The following is a 27,238-nucleotide window of genomic DNA, read 5'->3' as shown; positions in this document are numbered from 1 at the left end:
ACCATTGGTTTCAGGGTGCCTTCTGTTTATAGCTACTATGCCACGGAGCTGGGGAGCAGGGAGGTGGGAGTATTCCCAAGTTAAATCACCAGAGACCCTACTGTTTTTGTCTAAATTCAGTAGGTTTTATTGAAAAAATAATTTTCAGTTTGTTCTCTTCCTTTGGTTTCCGGAATTCTGAAATGGTTGATTTTAATAGTTTTGCCAGTATTTTTGCAATTGCTTTTGTGTAGAATTAGAGTCACTAAAGTTCTCACTCTGTCATTTCAAAAGTCCCACCCCGCATGTAAAGTTTCTTGCTCTGTTATCTTGAATAGTATTTTCCTATAAAGCCTTTATGGCCAAGAGAATTGAAAATATACGCCAACTCAAAAATTTGTGCATGATTGTTCATAACAGCGTAATTCTTAATAACTAAAAAGTGTAAACAAATCAAATGTCCATCAACTAATGAATGGACAAATAAATTGTGGTGTACATCCATACAATGGAATATTGTTCCCCATAAAAGGGAATGAAGTACTGGGGCCGGCCCAGTGGCGTAGCGGTTAAGTTCGCGCGCTCCACTTCAGCAGCCCAGGTTCATGGGTTTGGATCCTGGGCGCGGACTGACACACTGCTTGTCAATCCATGCTGTGGTGGCATCCCATATAAAGTAGAGGAAGATGGGCATGGATATTAGCCCAGGGCAAATCTTCCTCAGCAAAAAGTGGAGAATTGGCAATGGATATTAGCTCAGGGCTAGTCTTCCTCACAAAAAAAGGGAATGAAGTACTGATATGTGCTTCAACGGGGATGAACCTTGAAAACATCATACTAAGTAAAAGAAGCCAGTTGCAAAAGGTCACAGGTTATATGATTCCATGTGTGTAAAATGTCCCAAGACAAAAGCATAGAGACAGAAGGTAGATTAGTGGTTTCCAGGGGTTAGGGGTAACAAGAAATGGAGAGTGACTACCAATGGATACAGGAATTTGGCGATTCCTGGGAAGATAATGAAAATGTTCTAAAATTAGATAGTAGTTATAGTTGCACGATTCTGTGAATATACTAAAAACCACTGAACTGTATACTTTAAAGGGGTAGATTTTATGGTATGTGAATTATATCACAACAAAACTTTTTAAAAATCCTTTACAGGGTCTTTAACTACAAGTGAGAAAAGAGAATTTTGTTATTTTGAAAACTTTTTCAGGTCTAGAGTAATGACCAATTGAGTTACCCTCTTCATTCATTTATGTATTCATTCATTTATCTATTTCATGAGATGATTCATGTGCAGTTCCTGGCATAAAGAAAGTACTCAAGTAAGTGTTAGTTACTATTATTAGCCATTAAAAAAAATTTATGTGCCAATGTACCACTCTGTAACAAAATGAATGAAATATTGATTCTATCTTCTAAGAGCTCAAAAATCTAAGGAGTACACAGATGTGTTAACAAAAAACTACAACAATAGGAAAAGTGTCTAACAGAGAAATATAAAAGACACTGTCGGAGTATAGATGGAGAAGTACCTTATTTGGTCTGGGGGGAACAAAGGAGACCTTATGAAGAGAAATGACATAAATAGATGCTCTAACCCTAGTGACCTGCTAAATGAGTTGAAGTAAGAGTTTTGTGGGCGGAAAGTGGAGGAAGGAGTGTATTTCAAACAAAAGAAACAGCATGTGCAAAGGTAAAGAAGCATAAGGGTATACGCATGGCATATATGAGTTAGTAGCAAAAGATGATACTAGAAAAGTACGTAAAGAGTTTAGACTTTCTCCTGTCAATGAAGAGGATTCACAGGAGGATTGTAAGCAGGAGAGTATCCTAATCACTAGCAGGAGAAGAGAGATGAGGGTACAAGACTGGTGGCAGCGAGCCTGGTTTAGGAGAATAAAGATGAAGCCTGAACTAAGGAAGCAATGGTGCAAGAAGTGTTGAGGAAGAGGAAGAGGAAAGCAACTTTAAATGTATAGAGGAAGTAAAACTGAGAAAATCTGATCATCAACTAGATTTGGACAGTTAAAAAAAAAGGAGACAGGATAAACACTTGGATTTCTGGTTTGGTTGATGGGGTGAATTTCAGTGGCATTCATCAAAATGTGGAATAAAAGAAAAGAAGCAAATTTGAGGCAAAAGGTAACATGTTCATGTGGGGAGTCATGAGAACTTTTGATACCTGGGGAACATCCAGACTGAAATGTACAGTAGTTAATCAAAAGTTTAGTTTTGAAATTTCGGAGAAACCTATGGGATACAAATAGATTTGTGAACTGTCAGCATAAAGTTAGTAGTAGAAACCATTGAGTAGATGAGATTGTCCAAGGAGATAATGTAGAGTAAAATGAGAAGATAAAGAATTGTAAAGTCTTAGGGAATAAAAACATTTAAGGGCAAGGTAGAGGAATAGGAACCCAAATGAGAGTTCAGGCAAGATTCCCTAAGAGATAGGAGATGGGAAGAGAATGGGAATGTAAAAATCAAGAGGAGACAAAGGTTCCATTTAAATTACGTTGAACACTACTTAACATCTTGAAACTATGGTTTCTTTTTTTTTTTTGTGAGGAAGACTGGCCCTGAGCTAACATCCGTGCCCATCTTCCTCCACTTTATGTGGGACGCCACCACAGCATTGCCTGACAAGCGGTGCGTCGGTGCACGCCCGAGATTCAAACTCGGGCTGCCAGCAGCGGAGCACGCACACTTAACCACTATGCCGTGGGGCCGGCCCCAATGGTTTCTTTATCTATAGATTGATATTGATGATAACTACATGTTTTTGTAAATGGTAACAAATGTCAGATATTATTATGAAGTAGAAATAACTCAAGAGGCACCTACCAAAGTGAAGAAGTTTAGTGCAAGTTATACTTTTATAAGAACTGCAAAGGCATTACATATGGACGTGCTGAGAGGAAAGCTGGACTCACTTTCACCAAAGCAGACTGACCAATAAAACATCCCGCATTTGATTCCCTAAAACTAGTAACCGAGCAGTGTCATCCACTAAGTACCATTTTCCACACTGAAGCCCAAGGAATTAAAGCCTTGCAATTTAAGCCATGAATGCTTCTGAGAGTGACTTGATAAAAGTGTCATCACCAAGGCCGAAATACTTTCATTTTCAAAATAGAGCAATTGGATTAACTCCCAGAGGCAATAAAATGTTTCCTCTGAGTCCTATGAAATAACCTTAAATTTCAATACTTTTATAAGTCAGAGTCAAGACAAAGTGGAAAAGAACAAAAATTGGGGGGCAGATGGATCAGTAAGATGGCCCATCACCTCCAGAAATTCTCCCATTAGACTCAGTGATCTGAAATCATGAAACATTTTGTTCTCTGGAGGAAAAAATCCCAAGCATCTGAAGTTATATTTTTTCACCTTTATTTAGATATAATTGACAAATAAAGTTGTATATATTTAAAGTGTACAATGTGATAATTTGACATATGAAATGATTACCACAATCAGGTTAATTAATACTTCCATCGCCTCACATAGTTACTTTGTGTGTGTGTGTGTGTGTGTGTGGTGAGAATGCATGGTCTACTCTCAGCAAATTTCCAGTACACAACGTGGTGTTATTAACTATAGTCACCATGCTGTACTTTAGATCCCCAGAGCTTATTCATCTTATGAAGTTATATGTTTAGTAATATATTACAAAGTTAATCGGTTTCTCTATTGGGACGTTGGTTAAAAATTTTGTGGTCTGACTAACAACAAAAAACAAACAACCTGATCGAAAAATGGGCAGAGGATATGAACAGATATTTTTCAAAGGAAGATATACAGATGTCCAACAGGCAAATGAAAAGATGTTCAACATCACTAATCATCAGGGAAAAGCAAATTAAAACTACACTAAGATATCGCCTTGTACCTGTTAAAATGGCTATAATCACTGAGACAAAAAATAACAAATGTTAGAGAGGTTGTGGAGAAAAGGGAACCCTCTTTCACTGCTGGTGGGAATGCAAACTAGTGTAGCCTCTACGGAAAACAGTATGGCAATTACTCAAAAAATTAAAAATAGAAATACCTTATGATTCAGCTTTCCCACTACTGGGTATCTATCCAAAGAGCCTGAAATCAACAATCCAAAGAGGTTTATGCACCCCTATGTTCATTGCAGCATTATTCACTATAGCCAAGAAGTGGAAGCAACCTAAGTGTCCCTCGACTGATGATTGGATAAAGAAGATGTGGTAAATATATACAATGGAATACTGCTCAGCCATAGAAAAAGACAAAATCATCCCATTTGCAACAGCATGGATGGACCTGGATGGTATGATGTTAAGCGAAATAAGCCAGACAGAAAAAGACAAATACTGCATGATTTCACTCATATATGGAAGACAAAATAACATACAGACAGTGAGAACAGTTTGGTGGCTACCACGGGGAAGGAGGTTGCAGGGTGGGCACAAGGGGTGAAGGGACTCATTTATATGGTGACTGACAATAATATACAACTAAAAGTTCACAATGTTATAACTATTATGACATCAATAAAAAAAATTTTGTGGTCTGAGTGCTATTGAATTTTCTCTTTTTTGCATTGGCAACCTTACTGATATGGGGGGCCAAGCTTGTTTGTGTAGCTGCCTCATAGTCACTTAAGGGGGTCCCATCTTAGGGTACACTTAAAGGACATGATAATGAATGGGACTAGACCAGGCCAAAATCTCAGTTCAGTTCTGATAAGCCATGAAAGGTTAACTTAGCATTAGTAATTTAGGGAGATGGTAGAAAAGATGGATGTCATTTGAATAGGCCAACATCGAAAAATAATTAATCTAACATGAGAGCTAATATTTCTGAGTATGCACACTCTCTTTCTTCTTAGCAAATCAACTTTCTTTTTAGATGGTGATACAGTAATCAATACATTATTTTTCTTCAATGAGTGTTTTTGCCTCAGGAGCACATGTACATACTGTAGCCTTTATGTTGATAGCTATGGGCTCTGCTCTCTTAGTGGATGAGATAAAAAAAAGTTCATTTCTTTATATTTAGTGTATTATTAAAGTGTGTGTTGTTTTATCAGGAATGACTCACCAAAGTAGAACTATTAAATCCCTTCTGAATGATTTTTCACTTTGAAATTTGGGAATTATGCCTTATTTCATAACAAGAGGCCAGGGTGAATGATTGTTGCAGCGATACCTCATTTCCCCATCTCAGCCAGCAGACACTCATTTTTCAAAACACCAGACTTTCACTTCTTCTTTTGAATATACACCATTTATGGAACAGCCACCCATTGCTGCTCTGATAACCATTTGGAACAGCATCATCATTTATGTTGGCAACATCATTGCTCTGGGTCAGGTTGCAAAATAACCAAAGGAACGCATTTGTTATCTAACTCTCAAGTTCTAAGAGGAAGTGAACTTTAGGTTATAAATGCTTCTAGCTAAGGCTCTCTTTTCCTAGAAGAGATCATAAAATGAAATTGAATGAAAAAAATGAATTCTTCAGTTTACTTGTTTGTTGGTTGGGATTCTTGGCATGGGCATTTATAAAGTGACCCATTGTGAATCACCAAAATAGCACATGACACATGGAAAATATTTGCTTGACCTGGGAGAAGTATTTTCTCATTTGGCTGCTACTCAAAGGCTCCATAGGGAACATTTCTGGAACAATCAGTCTCTCTTGTAATAGTAAAATACATAAGTTTACTTTTTGTGTGTGTGTGTGAGGAAGATCGGCCCTGAGCTAACATCTGCCAATCCTCCTCTTTTTGCTGAGGAAGACTGGCCCTGGGCTAACATCCATGCCCATTTTCCTCCACTTTATATGGGACGCCGCCACAGCATGGCTTGACATGCGGTGCGTCAGTGCGCGCCCAGATTTGGTACCAGCGAACCCCTGGCCACCGCAGCAGAGCATGCACACTTAACTGCTTGTGCCACCGGGCCGGCCCCTACATAAATTTACTTTTGATGTTAAATTCTAGATCTGTTTTGATTTAGTCCTTCCCTCAGTGCAATTGCAAAAAGTAGCTGCTGATCAAATTCTCAAGTTTTAGTATTATTGAGTCTATCTTTTTTGGCTATTGTATTTAAGTAATTTCATACAAGATTCAAGAATGGGTGCAATCTTATGCACTGCTAAGAGGACATTTGGAATATGGAGAATGTCTTTACCATCTGAGGACGTGGACATAGATGTGCATGGATCTGATGTGCAAATGGGATTTGATTTTTTATCAACATTTCTCTAATTACTAGTGAGATTGAACATCTTTTCATATGCATGGTGGCATATAAATTTGTTTTCCTGTGAATTTATGTATCTATGTTCCTATGATTACCTCTGTAGCCTTTGCCCATTTTTATTGAGTTTGTTGCATTATTTTTATATTCATTTTTAAGTCTACTTTAAATATTATGGATGCAAACCCTTTTTGTTATGTTGTGTAGTGTTGCAAATATGTTCCCTACTCCATGACTGTTTTTCTTAACTTTGTTTACAGTGTCTTTTGTTGAACAAAATTTTAATGTAGTTCTACTTGTCAACCTTTTTTTGTGTGTGTGGCTTCTAGGTTTAACATCATGCTCCTAAGATCTTTCTCCCACCGTTTTCCTTTGCATTTCTTTAGGCCTTCTTTATCGCCTTCCATAAGGTTTTATAGCTTTGTGGGTTTTTTCATAAAATTCTGATAAATTTCTTTTCCTAATTTTTAGGCATACAAATTAAGATTTTAAAATACATTCTTCTATCACATATTAGATAACTTTAAATTTATAAGGGTTTTGATTTTTAGTCTACATGGATAGCAGGAATCCACTGTTTTCCCTGAATGGATGTACAGTTCATCTAACAGTCTTATTAAATAGTTGATCTCTTCCCCACTTATTTGAATCGCCATCTTTGCAATATACTGAATTCAAATATATACTCAGTTCTGTTTCTGGAGTCCTTATTTTATTCCACCGATTTGTCTGTTCCTTCACTAACACCACACTGTTTTCATCTTTGTAGCTATAAAGTATACTTGAGATCTGAGAAGTAAATTTATAGCCTTCTTTTTCATTTATTTTTATTTTCTGACTGTTCTTAGACCCCCTCCTCTTACTCATCTTCCGTATTTAGTTTTCATGTGGACTCTCAAGTCTATCTACTCCCCTTAAGTTCCATTGATAGTTAACTCGGTCCTATCACCTGTTGTTTAAATTATTGCAATATTGCAACCACCTTGACGGGTTTTTCTTCTCTACTTTTGCCCACTATAGTCTACTCTCTAAACTCCCTTCATAAGGAATCTGATTATTTTAAGGACTCATTTAATTTTTAAAATAGTTTTATTGAGATATAATGTACCTACCATATAATTTACCCATTTGAAATGTATAATTCAGTGGTTTTTAGAATATTCACAGAGTTGTGCAACCATCACCACAGTCAATTTTAGAAGATTTTCATCACCCTAAAAGAGAAACTCCATACGTTTTAGATATCGCCTCAATCCTGCCATCTTCCTCCTCCTTTACTCCCCAACCCCCAGCTCTAGGCAACCCCAATCTACTTTCTTCTTTATATATCTGCCTATTCTGGACATTTCATATAAGTGAAATGTGGTCTTTTGTAACTGACTTCTTTCACTTAGCATGATGTTTTCAAAGTTCATCCATGTTGTAGCATGTATTAGCATTTCACTCCTTTTTATGACCAAAAAATATTCCATTGTATGGATATACCACAGTTTACTTATCCATTTATCAGTTGATAGACATTTGAGTTGTTTCCACGTTTTGGCTATTATGATAATGCTGTTATGTATCTCATATAAACTTTAAAATGAGTTTATTATATTCTAATAAAAAATTCTGTGGGAATTTTTATTGCAATTGCATTAAATTTATAGATTAATTTAGAGAAAATTTAATTTTTTTACAATATTGAATTTTTCATCCAGGAAAATTGTTTTCCATTACATTTATTTAGGCCTTGTTTATTGCCTTCCATAAAGTTTTATAGTTTTCTTGATAAAATTCTGGTGAATTTCTTTTTTTTGTAATTTGTACTTACTTTATAATGTTTTGCCATTTTGAACAGAATTTTTTTTTTTTTTTTTTTTTTGCTTGAGGAGGATTTGCCCTGAGCTAACATTTGTGCTAATCTTCCTCTATTTTGTATGTGGTCACCACCACAGCATGGCTGCCGATGAGTGATGTACGTTCATGCCCGGGAACCGAACCCGGGCCGCTGAAGCAGAGCAGCACGCCAAGCTTAACCACTAGGCCATGGGGCCAGCCCGTTGAACAGAATTTTTAAATTAAAATTTCTATTTGGTGGTGGCAGTATATAGAAAAACTATTCATTTCTCTATTTTTACCTTGTATCTAACTATCTTCAGGATCTCTCTTATTAGTTCTAACAGTTTTTCAGTTGATTTTCTTATCTCTTCCAGATAATTAACTATATAATCTGTATATACCTATAATCAAAGTTTATCTGTTTCTTCACAATATTTATATTCCCTATTTCTTTTTTTTATTTTCTGATTTTATTGGCTAGGATCTCCAGGATGATGATAAATAATAACAACTATACTGGGCATACATCTTTCTCCTTATCAACTTTAATTTTTAATTGTAAGCAATATTATAGCAAAAATAAATTTAATAATGAAAGAAAAATCACCCTGAATCCCATGTGAAAACAAACTTTAAGAATTACTAAAAAATTATTTGTATATGAATAGAAAGAGTAAGGAAGGATATACACCAAACTGCTATGGGTAGTTCTTTTAGGGCTGTGGAATTCTGGAGCAGGGGCAGGGGCAGAGAGGGAGACCCTCTGCATAGCTTGGCTTTTTGCAATGAGCATTCCCTACTTTTGTATTTTAAAATGCATCTTGGAAAACAGCCAAAGAGTACAAAATATGTAAAGACTTGTCTTTGCATATCAAGATTTACAGATATGTGTATTGTTAATGGCTAAAATTTTAGTTTTGTTCACTAAGTTAAATCTCAACTAAATGAGACAGTCAAAGATTAGATAGATAGATCGACAGATAAATAGATGATAGAAAGATTGATAAAGAGATAGAAATATTGATACAGTCATAAATATATACCTACTTGCCATTACTAGAAAGTCCAAAAACAAAAAGATGGCACAGAAAAAAATGGTTACAAAGGGAAAGCTTACAAATTACACAGAACAGAATTCTGGGGCAGGGCAGTCAGATCTATTATCTCCCTCCCCATGATGTCTAGGAAAATGTGAATGGAGAAATTATTTCATGGATTGAAGTGAGTTTTTTTTTTTGCTGAGGATGATTAGCCCTGAGCTAACATCTGTTGCCAATCTTCCTCTTTCCTTGCTTGAGGAAGATTAGCCCTGAGCTAAAATCTGTGCCAATCTTCCTCCACTTTATATGTGGGTTGCTACCATGGCATGGCTGACGAGTGGTGTAGGTCCGCACCTGGGATCCGAACCCGTGAACCCAGCCACTGAAGCAGAGTGTGCTGAACATAACCACTACACCACGGGGCCAGTGCCTGAAGAGAATTTTAATTGCTCTCTATTGTCATCAGAGCTTGATAATTGCCTGTCAAAAATTTTCTTTCTGAGACACCATGGAGGAGTTTGGCAGTCACAGGAGGGCATCAATATTACTTGCCCCTGTATATAGGATACCACATCAATGATTGTACAGCCACATCCTGTTACTGTCTACACTTTGGAACATGACTAAAGAAATGCACCCCTTCGGTTGTTCTCTTCTAGGATTTCCAATGAACACTCCCCCAAACTCCAGATCCGGAGTCACAGTTACCTGAGGGCGGTAAGTGAAGTCTCCATCAACCGAAGCCTGGACAGCCTTGACCCTGCAGGCCTGCTCACATCACCAAAGTTCCGCTCCAGGAATGAGAGCTACATGCGAGCCATGAGCACCATCAGCCAGGTGAGCACCGTGGCTGCAGGCCATTAACTATCTGCACAAGGGTTAGTGGAAACTGAGAGGGCATGAAGTGAGGAGGCAGTCACTCCCCAAGTAGACCGCTGATGGATCAGGCAGGAGGTCCAGTCTAAATGCTACGTGTGTTCGGCCACAGCAAGCACCTGGTATCAGCAGTCTACCAGCAGGGGACGAGTTCTCTGCAGGTGGATACAGCACATCGGGGGAGTCGTTGGAAATTCATTAACGGTCAATCAGCACCAGCAAATTTGTCATTAAGGAGTGGATGGATGAAGCTTCAGTTGTAAAGATGCTTGAAGGATAGAAGGACAGGGTAGACGTCACTGGCAAAACCAAGGCAGCGTCTAATCATAAAAGTACGACTATTAAGCAGGTCCTCAAGATAGGGACCCAGGCATAGGAAACGAGATGCGATCTATTTACCTCAACTGGGTCATAGGTGAATATTGTGTTTTGGTAATGAGACAGAAACCCACTTCTAAGAAGTGGTAGGCAAAACTGGGGATGCAGACTCGATAAAGGTTGCTTAATGCTGCATTCAGAATATTCAGCTGCCTCACCTCTGATATCTCCCATTGAGGGGCTGGGAGAACATGGGAAAAGGCTGGGCTGCCTAAGCTCAGGGGCAGAGCGAACCTAGGACTCTTGGAGGACCTGCCCCTGCAGCTTTCAGGGGCCACCAGAGGAGCAGAAGGTGCCTCAGGGGCTTCCTCTAGGAGGACAAAGAAGGTATTTTTTTAAATGATGTTTAGGAACTCTGAATTTAAATTTATATCACAGTTTTTAAAAATAAGTAACATACAATTGATTTAGCTAATATTTATTGATCAAAACACTGGGCAAGATTATGCAAGTTATTCAGTGATGAATAATACATCATCCCTGCCCCCCAAAAACTTACAATCTAATGGAGAGCATACAAAAAACATGAAAGTGCTATCACAAACATTATTTACTTGAACACCATAAAAACACTCTGAGGGAGCTGGGTCAAGAATTAACAATAAGAGCCATATTTACTGGGTGGAGCACAGTGCTAACTGCTTTCTATTTTCGTAATATTGGTCCTTATAAACACTCTGTAAGATATGTAAATAACCAGATGTTAAATGAGACCTTCTTTGTGGTCACAAAATTGTCAACAAGATCCCAAAGCTAAGGAGAAAAAGGTGTTAAGTATCCAGGATTCTAAAGAGAGAGCTTCAAAGCATGGAGCCTAGGAATATGCATTTAAACAAATATTCCAAGTGATTCTAATCAAGTAATATTTGATCTGAACTTTGAAAAATGCTAGCCTACATCATATTCAAGGAATAGTGAATGTTCTGGTTTACCCAGAATACTCAGAATACTTGTAGAGGCAACAGTGGGAAACCTGTTCTGAATTTTGTCCTGGAGACATTTTTTAATGCATGGCCTTGAGTGCCAGGCCCAGGAGACTGGACTTTATTCGTTAGGAATGGGATTGATTAAAGACTAATTAAAACTTCAGATTTTAAGCAGGCAAGAGATATGATCAGAACTTAGATATAAGATAATTAATCTGGCAAAAAAGTATAGAAAAGATTGGCGATGATGAGAGGCTAGAGGCAGAGAAGCTAGTTTGGAAGACATTGTGATCATCAAGGTAAGCTACTGATGGTGCTGTTGCTGATGGTGGAAGTGATGGTGATGATGATGGTGGTGGAGATGGTGATGATGGTAGTGATGGTGGGGAAGGTGGAGGGGGTGATAGTGGTGATGATGGTAATGGTGGTGGTGGTGGAGGTGGTAGTGATGATGGGGGTAGTGGTGGTGATGATGGTGGTGGAGGTGGTGATGGTGGTGGTGGTGGTGGTGCTGGTGATGATGGTGGTGGTGGAGGTGGTGATGGTGGTGGTGGTGGTGGTGGTGATGGTGGTGGTGGAGGTGGTGATGGTGGTGGTGGTAGAGGTGGTGGTGGTGGTGGTGGTGGTGGTGGAGGTGGTGATGGTGGTGGTGGTGGTGGTGATGGTGGTGGTGGAGGTGGTGATGGTGGTGGTGGTAGAGGTGGTGATGGTGGTGGTGGTGGTGGTGGTGGTGGTGGTGGAGGTGGTAGTGATGATGGGGGTAGTGGTGGTGATGATGGGGGTGGTGGTGGTGGTGATGATGGTGGTGGTGGTGGTAGTGGTAGGCTAAGCACTGAAGTTGAATGGTAGGCTAAGCACTGAAGCATCTCTGATCTGTCAGAGTGAGACTCCAAAATAGGACTACTGCTCTCACCTTGTCCCTGCCATCAAAATTAAGCTCCCTGCTCTAAATGGATTTCTGAAGAGCAACAGCAGGGACCACAGCAAGGCTCTGAGAGCAAGGCAGGGTGGGAATCAGGGGAGCTGGTGTGTGGGATTCCAATATTTGCCCACAGTACATTTCCTTACTTTAAAGAAATCTCCAAGAGCATACACCCCTCTTTGTGCTAGCTAATGCTTTCTAACAATACTCACTATCCCAACTCTCAGGGAAATAGTTGGTGCCTCATTTTGGTGAAATTTAGATGTGTTTCGTCCTTACTTTTTTCACAAGACACAATATAATATTTAAAACTTCTTTAAGCTTAGCTTTATTCTGGACAGCCTCATGGTCATATAGCCTTCCGGAATTGTAAAATATTCTATAAATCCATCTGTCATACATACAGAATACATCAGTGGGTTTAAAAAAATTTTTTGGAAAATGTTTATGCACATTCACTGCTTTCATAATTTTACACGTTTAAAACAGGAGAACATGTCGCTTCCCACAGCAGGACTTTACACCTACACAGCTGACAGCTTTTAGTCCTTATGCTGTAGGTCTGATCTTCCTTGAGATAACGTCACTTCCCAGCACAGGTTGGTAAGAAATCAACAAGTCACTGAAGAGGCACATGTGGGCCTTGATGCTATGGCGGGTCAAGCTCTGCAATTCAATGATGTAATCATTTCACCTTAAGTAAAATACAGAAAGAATAGCCATCTTAAATGCATTCCTGGGCCGGTCCCGTGGCTTAGTGGTTAAATACATGCGCTCTGCGGCTGGTGGCCCGGGTTCAGATCCGGGCGCGCACCAACGCACCGCTTCTCCGGCCATGCTGAGGCCGCGTCCCACACACAGCAACTAGAAGGATGTGCAGCTGTGATGTACAACTATCTACTGGGGCTTTGGGGGAAAATAAATAAATAAATAAAAATTTAAAAAAAATGCATTGCTAATGATACATCATTTTTCTAGTTCCATATTCAATTTTCAAGCAACACAGTATCTTTAAGGATAATTTCAAATTTTCCGTTGCAGTCCCAACATTGTTATTATTCAAAGGAGAATAGTTTCTTCTTCAAAGCAAAACTACCATATATACTCTAGACTTTTCAAAAAGTGGTTGGCTTTTATGATGTTGGAGATATTTTCTCTTATAGATCATTAGTAGCTGCTCTAATAGTATAGAATTTAAGTGCATTATATCCTGTTCCCTTTTAAAACCTGATTTATTATTCGTTAAAGCCTCCTAGAAAGATCAAAGTAAAATGTTGGAAGCTAAGAAATTGGTCTAGAATAACTAAATTGTTTGTTTCTGCCATTCATACCTCATAAAAAGAAAATATCCCTAAAAATAGATTGTGCTTGGATGATAGAAAAAAATTGAACATCTTTTTATCTGTTTATTCTCCTTCTATGTTTTTACTATATATGCATCTAATAAAAATGGGGGCTTTTTAAAGTAAGGCTTGAGAAGAAAGAATTTTAGAAAGTCACATTTTTAAAAAATATTTGGTATAATAACTATCATTTTCAAATTAGCTTAATTTATGTCTTTGTATTTCAAGTCCAAATCTCAAATATCTTCATCTGGAATGGTAAACTAGAAGCTCAGACATATTTTATCTGGCAACATGTTGGGTTTCTATATCATTTTTAAAAAGTGAATGTTATAGGCAGTTATTGTGCTTGTTGGTAATACCAGCAGTTTAACTGTGACTTAGACCTAGACCATCCCTTCACTGTATATAGACAAAGAAATGGAAACTCAGCTAGTCAGTGACAGAACCTAGAAAACTCAAGTATCCTGAATCCTAACCGGTATATTCAATGCCTGCTGGTATTGGGTATTGGTGGCAACAATATTGCTAATAATAGTAGTAGTAATAATGGAAATGATAACAATGGAATAGTTACTATGTATTGCCTACCTGATATGTGCTATAATCTTTGTATATTATCTCATTAATTTCATATCAACTGTAAGAAAGATCATTTTTTAATTTATGAAACTCAATTTTAGAGAATTGGAGTAATTTGTGTCATTCTTCCCACTACACCATCTCAGAAAATAATATCCCCTATTTAAGGAGTGCCTACCGTGTGCCTAGAAATATAATATGCATTTGTATGTATTATTTTATTTTTATCCTTAGAGCATCCCTATGAGGTAGGTATTATTATACCCATTTTACAGATGAGGAAAGTGAGGATCAGAAAATTCAAGCAGATTGCCCATAATAAAGTAGAAAGAGCATTAAACCACTCCTTCTTCCCATATAAAAAATAAATCCAAGCAGATTTAAAATCTAAGCAATAATACAAAATGACAAAAAATTAAAATTAGGAGAATATGTTTATGATATTGTGGTGAGAATTATAACTTTTAATAAAATAAGAATTCCAGAAAACATAAAGTAAAAGATTGACATCTATTCTAACTAAAAATTAAATATTTCTGTGTGGTAAAAGACATTATAAAGTTAAAATACAATTGATGGAGGAATATTTAAACACATCAAGAAAAAAGGTTCATGTTCCAATTGCCTAAAGTGTTTCTACCAATTAGTATGAAAAGATAAACAACCTAAAAGAATTTGGGGCAAAGCTTATGAAATAGCAAATCAGAAGGAAAAAAAAACAAAGACCAATAAATATAGGAAAAGATGTTCATATACGCTAGTAGGCTAGTCAAGACAAATCAAAACAGCGCAATATTATTTTTGACCCAGCAGAGTGGCAGAAGCAGCTAACATCTAGTTCTGGTGACCATGTTGAGAAACAAGCTTGGCTTACTTGCTGTTTGGATTGAATTGCTGCAGTTGTTTTAGAAAGTAAGTTGGTAAAATCTACAAAAAGATAAAACATATCTTTTGGCACAGGAATCCCACTTTTAGAGCTCTGTAATACAGAAATAAAAACACATGTAAAAATAAATGCACAAGGATGTTGGTCATAGCATGGTCTCCAAGGACATACCTGAATCATCATCCACAAAGGAGTGGTGAATAAGTTATGGTACAATCATACTATACAAGATTATGGTGATAATGACTTAGTGTCTGAATCTCCCTGAGTCTCTATACAAAAGTAGGCAGAGCAACTAGATAGAAAAACCAAAAACTCATGAAAAACATTTACCACAAAATGAGGTGACAAGATATCCCATGAACCCAAAATATAAGTAGATGAGAACAAAGTAGCCATAAGCCTCCATCGTCTCCACGTCCGTGTAGGAGGATATAGAGGAAAACAATGACTTTCCTGATGGGCTTGAGCATAGCAGAACAAAACAAGCAGCAAGTATTCACTGGAAAGCTCAGGGGGCTTATGTGAGAACAGCATGTGAAACTGGGAAAGATTTGCCTGTTCTTATACCAGGTAAATTCAAGGAGCCGGCAGTCAGGTCAGAAGAGGCTGGAACAATCTGAGCCCACATGTACGCTAGAAACCAACCAACCAGTGTTTCTATCTAGGGTAGGGTCCAGTACTGAGAAGAAACAGTTGGGAGTGGAATCAAATATGAGCAAGATAGAGACAAATAGCCAAAAAGAAAAGAGAAGGTTCGGATAAAAGTTGGAGGTGGGAGCAAGAGAATCAGGAAATCTCAGAAAGTAACACTAAGCTAAAACAATAGAGGAGGAAGCCCTGTGAATTTAAGGAGAAATGCCAAATGCATCACCCTCTTAAGGTCAGAAAAACTAATTTTACAGAAAAAGGAGGAACAAAAAAGTACCCATTTTAAATCACATTCAAAGTCACTATAAGAAGAAAAGAGAATAAGGAACAGAATAACATTCTTACAGAAAATAAAAGCATACTAGAAAGACACACCCACCAAACAGATCAAAACTGTAATATGCTATTTCAAAAGGAGCTAAAGGACATTAAGAAAGTGACATAAGACATGAAAGAAAAAGATATATCTGAATTTCAAAAACTTAAAAATGATGTCACAGAACTCAGGAAAGAATTAGAAGTAAAAGAAAAATCATTTCAGAAATGAAGATGAGACTAGAAGGAATACAGGCACAAACAAATGAGACGGTTCATACACTAAGAAAAATAGAATCTAAAAAGGAAGTACATTTTTAAAATCATAAAGAAGAGGTAAAAATTATTCAAGAGAAATCGATAAATATTGGAGATAGGCAAAGATTGAACATACAGATAATAGAAGTCCCTCAGGAAGAAAATCAAAGCAAAGGACCAGAACAAATAATAAAAACAATAATTAAAGAAAACTTTCCTGAAATAAAAAGATGATTCAAAATTACATTTTGAAACAGCATACCATGTACCTGAGAAATTGACCCAGAACAATCAACACCAAGACATAGCCTAGTAAAATTACAAGACTTTAAAGAATTAAAACAACAACAACTTTGGACTTATAGACAAAAAGAGCAAATAACTTTAAAAAGAACAAAAGTTAAATTATCAGAGTCTTTAACAATGATAGTTTTTGCCAAAAGAAAATTGAGTAACATATTATTATACTCAAGGGGAAAAAATGTGAACCAAAGATTTTATATCCAGAAAAACTGACTTTCAAATATAAAAGGCATGGACAAACTATTATAAGTATGGATGAATGCAGAGAATATTGCTGCCACCAGCCCATCTTGAGGAATCTACTAGACAATGAGCTTTAGACAACCAAAATGACCAGACGTAAGAACTAGTGGCTAACGATGTGTAGGTTTATTCCTGGACTCTTGCTTCTGTCGCGTTGGTCTGTATGTCTGTCCTTATGTCAGTGCCACAGTTTTGAGATTACTATAGCTTTGTAGTAAGTTTTGAGATCAGGAAGTATGAGTCTTCTAGCTTTGATCTTTATCAATATTGTTTTGGAAATTAAGATGTATCTTGATGTATTTTTCATCATATTTCTTGTGCTTGGAATTCTTTGAACTTCTTGGATTCCAATCTCTGACTAGTCAGTGTTCCAGAGAGAAAAGAGATAACAAAAGGAAGAAAATCACTAATGAAATAATTCAAGAAATGGTCCCAGAACTGAAAGACATGATTTTGCAGATTGAGAGGGCCCACCCAGTACCCAGCACAATGGGTAGAGAATGATCCACACAGGGAAAAGCATCATGAAATATTAGCTCATTTGGGACAAGAAGATCCAAAACAGCTTCCAGAAGGGGATAGGGGAAACCAGCTCACATAGAAAGGCTCAGGAATGAGAAAACTCTCTGCCTTCTCAATCTCTAGCAAACATGGAGGCTAAGAGATAAGAAGCGAAGCCTGAAACATCTGAAAGAAGAAGGAATGAAGGCTAGAATCCTAAATCAAGCATACTCCCTGAACAGTGGAGTTGGGATACAGACATTTCCATCTATGCAAGGTGGCTGCCTTGCCCAGGAAAGCACTGGAAGATGTGCTCCACCAAAAGGAGGGAATAAAACAAGGAAGGGGAAACAGAGGCTCCACCACAGGCTAGTTAATGAAGGGCACCCCCAGAGTGATGGGGCAGGAAGAACCCAGGACAGCAGTGGGCTTGGCAGCTGTATATAGTAATAGAAGGACAGAAGGATCCAAGAGTGATGCTTCAAGGGCAGGAAGGAAATCAAGAGGTTATCAGAGGTCTATGAAAGTATCAAGAGATTCACGTAAGCAAGTTTTTGGCAATATGGACACAAATACCATAAGATCCAGTGGAAGAATTGAAAGTGGTTGCCTCGGGGGAGGGAGAATCTGGAGTGGGTAGGGTGGGACAGGGGCCTGCTCTTTTTCCCTATAAGCTGTCTAGAACTATTTGACCTATATTTGTGTATAAGTTTGATAAAGAATGATCTTTTTATATGAAAAAAGTAGTGGCAAGCATTAAATATGTAGTTATTTGTGAAATTAAGACTAAATGAGGGCTGGAGGAAGATGGGCACAGATGTTAGCCCAGGGCCAGTCTTCCTCAGCAAAAAAAGAGGAGGATTGGCAGATGTTAGCACAGGGCTGATCTTCCTCACAAAAAAAAAAAAAAGACTAAATGAGGGCTAAAGTGGGAGAGAACATACAGGTTACATGCGCTGACGATGTAAATATAGCACAGCTATTTAAAAATGAGCAAAGAATGGAGAGAACATATGCAAAAAAAAAAAGGAATTGTTAGCTGTTTCCAATAATGATATGGGCAGTGGTAGTATTAGTATGCTATTCTGAGACTGTTGTGCATATGTTATGGAAGATAGCAAATGAATAACTGTAGACTATCCTAATCCTATTATCTCCCATGTCTTTGAAAACCAAGATTTTCATTATAGCGTAAAGATATAAGTATAAATATAATATAGAAGAGGTTATATTAAAACTCTGCAGTCTGAATTTGAATTGGATATATTCATAACCTACTTCTGCCCACTGAACAAGGACCAACCCATGGCAATGACAATGAAGCTTCCTGGTGCCCAGATTGTATTCTTCTGACACCATTTCCCACTATAAGAAGAAAAAGCTTTTGGGAAAAATACTGATTCCAGGACTGGGTGGGAAAGATATGAGATGAGTTTGGAATACCTTGACATACCAGATATCAAGGAAGCTATCAAAGACTGCTAGTTTCATGTCAAGAGGACTCAGGAGCCAACCTAAGAAGCTTCTACTGGCCAAAGATGAGACAAATTGGACTTCACTAAGAATAATCATTGAAGTGAATTTAAAACCATTAACTATTTTTAAATCTATGAGTTCATTTTTATATTTTTAAAAATTAATTGATGGGGCCGGCCTGGTGGCACAAGTGGTTAAGTGCGCACGCTCTGCTGCGGCGGCCCGGGGTTCGCCGGTTCGGAACCCCGGGCGCGCACTGAGGCGCCGCTTGTCAAGCCATGCTGTGGCGGCGTCCCATATAAAGTAGAGGAAGATGGGCATGGATGTTAGCCCAGGGTCAGTCTTTCTCAGCAAAAAAGAGGAGGATTGGCATTGGATGTCAGCTCAAGGCTGGTCCTCCTCACAAAAAAAAAAAAAATTAATTGATCACCTTTGGTAGATAAGAGGAAACAAATTTATTGTCTTGAAAATTAGTAAATAAAAGGGGAAAATAATCAAACATTCATCTTGCTGTTGTTATGTGAACTAAACCATTGAGTAATCAAATAATATGAGAGGAAGCATTTCTTTATAAATATGTTCCAATTTGTAAGTGTAGAAGTAATGATGGGATTAGAATATCACCATTTTGCAATCCCCAGTGAATTCATGGATCTAGGCATTGAGCACAATGACTCCTAACAGCATCAAAAGAGACCTAGATATAGTGTGCCTCCAGCTGAAAGAACACATGACCTCTAGTCTTGCCAAAGGGATTGAACCTGAGCCTGCTCCAGCCTCTGGCTCCAGCTTACAGTTTTCAGGAAATACAAATGACAGAGGAACATCCTAAATCCCCACCATGAGTATGAAATCAGCAAATCCAGACTATGGGAAGCTTTACAGGTCAAATGACCCAGCTGCTTCAACAGATCAGTTCTAATTAAAAAAAAAAAAAAAATGGATGAGGGAGACCTGTATGTTAAAGTGAATTAAAAGATACATCAAATTTTATAACTGAGTAAGACTAAACTATAGGATTCAGGGATGCACACTTGGGTGAAAAAAACATAAAGAGATGCAAAGAAGTGATTGCAATAAAACTCAGAGTAGTAGCTACTTTTGGAGGGAGGGTGGGGGTTGTGGTTAGGATGGGGCATTTGGAGGGGCTTCTGGGGGGCCTGGAAAAGTTCTGCTTCTTGATCTGGGCAATAGTTACAAGGGTGTTTGCCTTATTATAATTCATTAAGTTATAGTTTATTTTGTGTGGTTTTCTATATCTGTGTATAATAAAAACAAAGGGTAAAGGGGAACGAAGGAGAATCCTATTAAGAATATAAATTTAATCTAGAAGTTTAGGTGAAAAAAAACAGGTTGCAGAATTATATTTACTTTATGATTCAATTTTTATGAAAAATAGGGGAGGGGGGTACATATACCCTCTGGAAAGATAGTCATCCAAGTTTCATAGTGGTTACCTTGACAGGTAATAAATAGTTTATTATTTCTTTGTGATGTTTGGCATGTTGATTAAAAGGGAAAAATCTAATAAATGATACATATACATATATGTAGATACATATACACACATACATATATAGTTTGTTTTACTTTTTACTTTGAAATCATTTCAAACTTGCAAAAGTTGCATGTATAATACAAAGAACTCTTGTACATCCTTGACCAAGATTCATATTCATTGATTGTTAAGATTTTGGCTCATTTGCTCACTCTTTCTCTCCGTTTCTCTGTCTGTCTCTCTCTTACTCTTTCTCTCTGTCTTTTTGACAGTAAATTCCAAATAAGGTGCATTTACCTCTAAATGCATTTCCAAGTATTTCCTAAAAAACAAGGATATGTATAATATATATATTTACTTTTTTTTTTTTTTTTTGGTGAGGAAGATCAGCCCTGAGCTAACATCCGTGCTAATCCTCCTCTTTTTGCTGAGGAAGACCAGCTCTGAGCTAACATCCATTGCCAATCCTCCTCCTTTTTTTTTTTCCCCAAAGCCCCCCAGTAGATAGTTGTACATCATAGTTGCACATCCTTCTAGTTACTGTATGTGGGACACGGCCTCAACATGGCTGGAGAAGTGGTGCGTTGGTGTGCGCCCGGGATCCGAACCCGGGCGGCCAGTAGCGGAGCGTGCGTGCTTAACTGCCAAGCCACGGGGCCGGCCCCTATATTTACTTTTTTAATATGGACATATATAATTATTAGCCTTGAAAACATGCAGGGATTTTTTTTTTTTTTTTTTTTTGGTGAGGGAGATTCACCCTGAGCTAACATCCGCTGCCAGTTCTCCTCTTTTTTTTTTTTTCCCTGCTTGATGAAGATTAGCCCTGAGCTAACATCTATGCCAGTCTTCCTCTATTTTTTTTTTTATGTGAGATGCCTCCGCAGCATGGCTGATGAGTGGAGTGGGTCCACGCACAGGATCCAAACCTGCAAACCCATATGACTGAAGTGGAGCACGTGGAACTTTAACCACTCAGCCATGGGGCCTGACCCCGTGCAGGGATTTTTATATCAAATTAGATGAAGTATGCAAAAATACTATTTTAACCTGTAAAGAATTATTATTATTAAGAAATGCATGTCTCCAAATGATGAATGGATAAAGATGTGGTATATATATATACAATGGAATACTACTCAGCCATAAAAAAAGACAAAATTGTCCCATTTGCAACAGCATGGATGGACCTTGAGGGTATTGTATTAAGCGAAATAAGTCAGACAGAGAAAGACAGACACCATATGATTTCACTCATATGTGGAAGATAAACAACACATGGATAAAAAGAACAGATTAGTGGTTACCAGAGGGGAAGGGAGTAGGGGGGAAAGTGAAAGGGGTAAAGGGGCACATGTGTATGGTGATGGGACACATATGTATGGTCGCAACTAGACTATTGGTGGTGAGCACGATACAGTCTATACAGAAACTGATATATAATAATGTACACCTGAAATTACACAATATTGTAAACCAATAAGACATCAGTAAAATAATTAAAAAAAAAAGAAATGCATATCTCTTTTCCATTTGATATGCCTTAAGATAATTGGTCACTTTTGTCTGAAGTTTAAAGAAATTTGCCATGATTGGAGTGCATCTTCAGATAACACAAAATGAAGAGTCGGTCAAAAATTGCAATTATTTTTGGTATGTGCTGTAAGCTTAATTGTAGTTTAATCTGTTAAATTCTCAATTACTCATGAATTTGATATTAGGAAGATTAGACATATGAAGCTCTCTATAAGGTAGCAGAAATTTGAGGAATGTGCCCACATCTCTATCAAATCAGCTGCAAAGTAAGAAATTGGTCTGGCTGGTCTGGCTTATTTTTTTTTAGCTGGTGCTGAAACCCAATGAAATTTATGTCCAGAGGAATATAAGTAAATAAAAACTGATTCCTCAAAAAAGGGAAGACTTCATTTGGAAGATTTTTAAAACTCATTTATAAACAATTTGTGGACCATATCAGCTTTTTATAAAGAAGCGTGAAAGTTTCTTTAAATAGTATGTAGATACTACGAAAATCTTGATAGTGCTTTTCCAGATTTTGACATATCTGGATTTGGTCCATTTCTGGGCAGAATGTGGGTATCTTACCAGAAAACAGAGGTACTTTGCACTACTTTTCCATACTTTGCACTAAATTAAGCTTCAGTCAACACTGAAGTTATCTGATGAACTAGTCACTTCCAACGGAACAATAAAAATAGTAGTTTCTAAAATGTTTGTGCTGAAAACAGTTTCATTGAAATACACAAACTCTAACCATGGACCAATAAAATTGTTCCCTAGGTTTGCGTTTATATATAAGAAGAATTAGCACCTGGGCATGCACTGGAATAGAACTTCCCAACCCCACACTTCCTTGCATTCTAAAAACAAAGCTCTTTTTCTTTCTAATTTAATCGACTATTTGGGATTATAAACTAGATGCCGTTCAATAACAGTCTGTAACGTAGAGGAAATAAAATGCATTGGATTTTCAGGTAATCAGAGGGGGCTTTCTTCTGGGGGGTTGAAGTCTGGAGACGCTTGAAGGGAGAGCTTGCCCCTCCACCCAGCCGCGAAGCGCACGATGTTACGGTGTCCTGTCTCTGCCCGCAGGTGAGCGAGATGGAAGTGAACGGGCAGTTCGAGTCGGTGTGCGAGTCTGTGTTCAGCGAGCTGGAGTCGCAGGCCGTGGAAGCCCTGGACCTGCCCATGCCCGGCTGCTTCCGCATGCGGAGCCACAGCTACGTGCGCGCCATTGAGAAGGGCTGCTCCCAGGACGACGAGTGCGTGTCCCTGAGGTCCTCGTCCCCGCCGCGCACCACCACCACCGTGAGGACCATTCAGAGCAGCACGGGTGAGTGAGCAGAGCGGCTGTCCCCCGGGTCCCTGGTGATGCCGGGCCATCACCAGCCTGGCCTCTGTGCCCGGGCTACCGCATGACTGTCCCGAGAGACTGCACATTGTACCCTTGCTGTTAACCACCAGTAACAATACCACCCATGCCCTACAAAGCGATGATTTTGCTTCCATGTCTCTATCTCCAGCCTCTGGCCACATTCACCTCCCCCATCTCTCTCTCTCTCCGTCTCTGGTATCAACAAAGGAAACTGCAACTACAGGACCAGGAGGGGGAGGTCTTCCCAAGATCCCCACACAGCATCCTAGGAGCCAGCAAACTCATCCCACTAACTCCTATTCTCCATCATTAGGCTCTGACGGTTTAGGGGTATGACCCCTAAATGAATCAGACATCCTGATTGCTGAGCGTCACAGAGTTGGAATACTTTTTTAATTCCAAGATATCCACAAAATAACTATCCCAAAAGACCTGAAATATCACTTTGAGAAAATAAAAAGGAAGAAATGGATGATCCAGTAATATTGATTAAACATTTTATGAGTTTTGTTTCATGATAACAGAGGGCAAATTTATTTTATTATTTTAAAACCTTCTGACTATCATATGTATAAAGCACCTCCTTCTCCCTCTAAACTGAATTTAGGTTTATGCCATTAAACTGCACTTGTATCAGTGGATTTTAGGCAGAGAGGCACAGAAGAGCTTAACTGGTTTCCATGACACTGGAACCTATAGAGGAATATAGCCATGGGTTATGTATGACAATGTGTGTGTTGTGCACTTTTTTTTTTATAACATTTGGATCCAAAAAGAAAATCGCCTCCATCTAGTCTTAACTTGGATTGAATTCAGCATAACTCCAATACAGAGTAGTTCCGCAGGAAGATCATCAAACCTAGAGTTAAGATAAATAATGATGAATAAATTAGAAGGAAAAGCCTATGCCAGGATATTGTATTATTCTGTTTTCATTCTAGGTGCCTTAAATGTCAGTAATTATCATTCAGCCTAGAACTTTTGCAGGCTTGAGAATTAATAGGTCCTCAAACCTGAGTTAAAAATCCTACTAACTAGAGATATGAGATTACGATACGGATTTGTAAGAAACCATTAGCGATTGAACAATAGGAGTTCATTTTGACTAATGCAAATGAAGATCTCAGGACTAAGGGAAAGGATGCTTCTAGATGCTGCACGGGCTCAGCAGCTCCACAGGGAGCCCATCGACTCGAGCCCTGGCTGGCCGTCTCCAACTAGCCATGGTGAATGTGTATCTTGCTCACTAGGAAATTCCACAAAGACAGCCACAGACGAGGTTAATAAATTAACTAAGGTTGATTTATTATGAAATGAAAAATGAAAAAATGCATTTTTAAATTCGTCCATGGGCATATTTATGTGTGTGTTTACATTCGTGCAGTAAGTGTTGTTTGAAGTTCTGCCCTGTGCCTCTAGCGTATCACCGTGTCTTTGGTGTTTCCCATTTTCGCCGCCCCCACCCCACACACAACTCTTGCCCAGTGTCTGGTCCATTCCCCTGTATAATAGTCTCATCACCTGCCAGCTACTCTTCTGTGCTGAAAACACTTCTTAAATACACAAAATGCAGATTGTTGCCCAGCAGTGCCAAGGGAAGGAAAACGGCCACTGGCTCACTCCTTTCCCTCAGGGAGCAGTGTTGTGAATAAAGGGGCAAGAGACTCGGAATGGCTTTTCTCTCCTCAACCCTCAGAGGATTTTGTGGTTTAGTCATTTACGAGACAGTTTACTTACACTTTCTGCATCAGTTCTTGTGCTATGCTCTTCACCCCAAATTCTGTATTCTGACCTTCCTAAGACCCTCCCCAGATACTCTGGAAGTTCCCAGAGTGCAAACAATGGAGTGCCAGATAAAATCCAGGTTGCCAGTTAAATTTGAATTTCAGATAAGTAGTGAATAATTTTATAGTGGAAGTATATCCCAAATATTGCATGGGACATACTTATACTACAAAATTATTTGTAGTGTCTGTAGTATTTGCTAAATCTGACAAGCCTATCAGAGAAGGAGATGAGTAGGGCCTGGGAGGGTGTCCTGTGTTGTTCCATTTAGAATGTAAATCGAATTGAAGTGGCTTTAGCCCACGGCCCTATGTGGGAGAACATCGAAAAACAGGGAGAAGGAAATGAAAACACCACAGAGGTGATTGCATCCGCTCCTTCTTGGGCTCCATGCGCCTCATCCTAAGTACTGGGCCCTGTCCACCTGCAACTCTCTGGGTGGGAAGGCTCCAGTCTTGGCTGCAGCTGCAGGGGGTAAGGGGCAGGAAGATGTGACTTCTCCTGGGAGTGGTGAGGCATAAAATGCCAGATTTCTGCAGGGGGTAGCTGGGGACTTCGCCCGTAATCATCAAACAAAACATTATGATATACCATCTTTACAGTCGTGAAAAAATAAACAATTTAAGGACTAAGTATTGTGGCAGATTCTAAGTAAGCCCTTCAGATATTTAAAAGTGCAATTTTAAGAATTCTAGTGTCATCTTTCACCGTTTCTTTATGCCATAGATTTGTTCTTTTTAAAAAAGCCATTATTTTATGATGTAATAAGGTTGTGTCCTTCATTCTACCCCTCCCCCTACTCCTGCATTGTCTCTTTCTCTCTCTCACACACACGCTTTTCTCTCTCACATAATATCACTACTATCATGTTAATTTTCTTCTTCTGCTGTTTCTGTCTGACATCAAATCAAATACAATAACATAGAAACATAGAAACATATCTACTTTCTCACAGGACCTACTAATTTTTGAAAGAATGCACTCATCTGTGGAAATCGGGAAATTACTTTGCTCGAATTTTAACCGTTTCCCCCATGTCCACAGGTCAAATTTACATCCGTGCTGAGTAGGACATGATGTAGATTTCTCCTTTTACTTCTCTTCCTTTGCTCGTTATTCTTGGATACTCACAACAGATTCCATTTTTCCTAAACTTCCCCTTGCCTGGAAAAAAATCTTTTTTCTTTTTGTCAACTGAAGTTATTGGCTATAAGTTTTCCCCACAACAATCCACATTCTGTGTCTTTGATTTTTGTGTCAGCCTGTTTTAATTGTTCAAATCTTCAACAAAATATACTATTAAGATTTTCTCATCTAGCTTTGTCCATTCTTCATATTAGCAAAATGAAACCAAAGACAAAAGTCCATAGAAGCATTTGATGCCACGTGGGAGAGTCATGAAGATGGGCTCAGCTCCATGTGGCCCTAAGGATCCCCTAGCGATGTGAGCGAGGATTAACAGAAACTCGTCCCAGCAAATCAGGGCAAATTAGGAATTGGGTTAAAGAATGACTTATAGTTATGCTTCCTTTGGTTTTTTGACTTTTGGGCTTATCTAACTATGATAGAATCTTATAGTCTTTCAACCTGTCATCTGCTTCAAGCACCCAGATATCTCTCCATCTAATACAGTCAACAAGTTTTATGTAAACCACTGCACCTGGGACTATTAGTTTAGGATTAGAGCTACTGTAGAAAAGTAAAATGAAAAAGTGGGTTAATTATCCTCATGACTGTGGGAAAACAAGCACCCTTGCCTCAATCGTCTGAAGGTATTAGGTATTTAGGTAAAAGTAGAATTTGGTGGCGGTATTACTGGCACACAAACCTCTACTTCAGAATATGGATTAAACCCACTTCTTATGGAATATACCAATGCAATTGTATGTGTTTAAGGATGAGTTTTCTATTTACTTCCTATGCTGAGCATTTTCTAGGACCTATCAAAAGCACACCACATTGTAGCTAGACGGACTTGTATCTGGTGATACGAGTGGCCTGAATAAGCAAAAACATTGTAAGTGGATACACCCATACAGAGACACAGACCACACATGGTCAGAAAGGACACACATAAACTGTTTGCAGTGGCTACTGAGCAAGTATTAAGTGGCAGGGTCAGGTGGTATGGAGAGAGGGAAATTTTTTTTTTTTGTTAGGGAGATTGGCCCTGGGCTAACATCCGTGCCCATTTTCCTCTGCTTTATATGGGACACCACTACAGCATGGCTTGACAAGTTGTGCATCGGTCTGTGCCCGGAATCCGAACCTTTGAAACCCGGGCCACTGAAGCAGAGCACACGAACTTAACCACTATGCC

At 38.6% G+C, this 27,238-nt stretch overlaps 1 protein-coding gene across 7 annotated transcripts in view; it reads left to right on the top strand.

Annotated features, from left to right (window-relative positions):
- The window catches only part of DLGAP1 (DLG associated protein 1), an 843,951-nt gene that overhangs the window by 661,360 nt on the left and 155,353 nt on the right, over positions 1–27,238 (top strand). For all 7 annotated transcript variants that reach the window (XM_058556886.1, XM_058556887.1, XM_058556885.1 and 4 more), the window contains 2 exons: positions 9,742–9,919; positions 22,851–23,091. In XM_058556886.1, the coding sequence (XP_058412869.1) occupies positions 9,742–9,919; positions 22,851–23,091 (419 nt within the window). The remainder of the gene's footprint in view (positions 1–9,741; positions 9,920–22,850; positions 23,092–27,238) is intronic.

The sequence above is a fragment of the Diceros bicornis genome, chromosome 16 (genome assembly GCF_020826845.1).
Source record: "Diceros bicornis minor isolate mBicDic1 chromosome 16, mDicBic1.mat.cur, whole genome shotgun sequence".
Taxonomy (NCBI): domain Eukaryota; kingdom Metazoa; phylum Chordata; class Mammalia; order Perissodactyla; family Rhinocerotidae; genus Diceros; species Diceros bicornis.
This window is presented reverse-complemented; position numbering and strand designations above follow the sequence as displayed.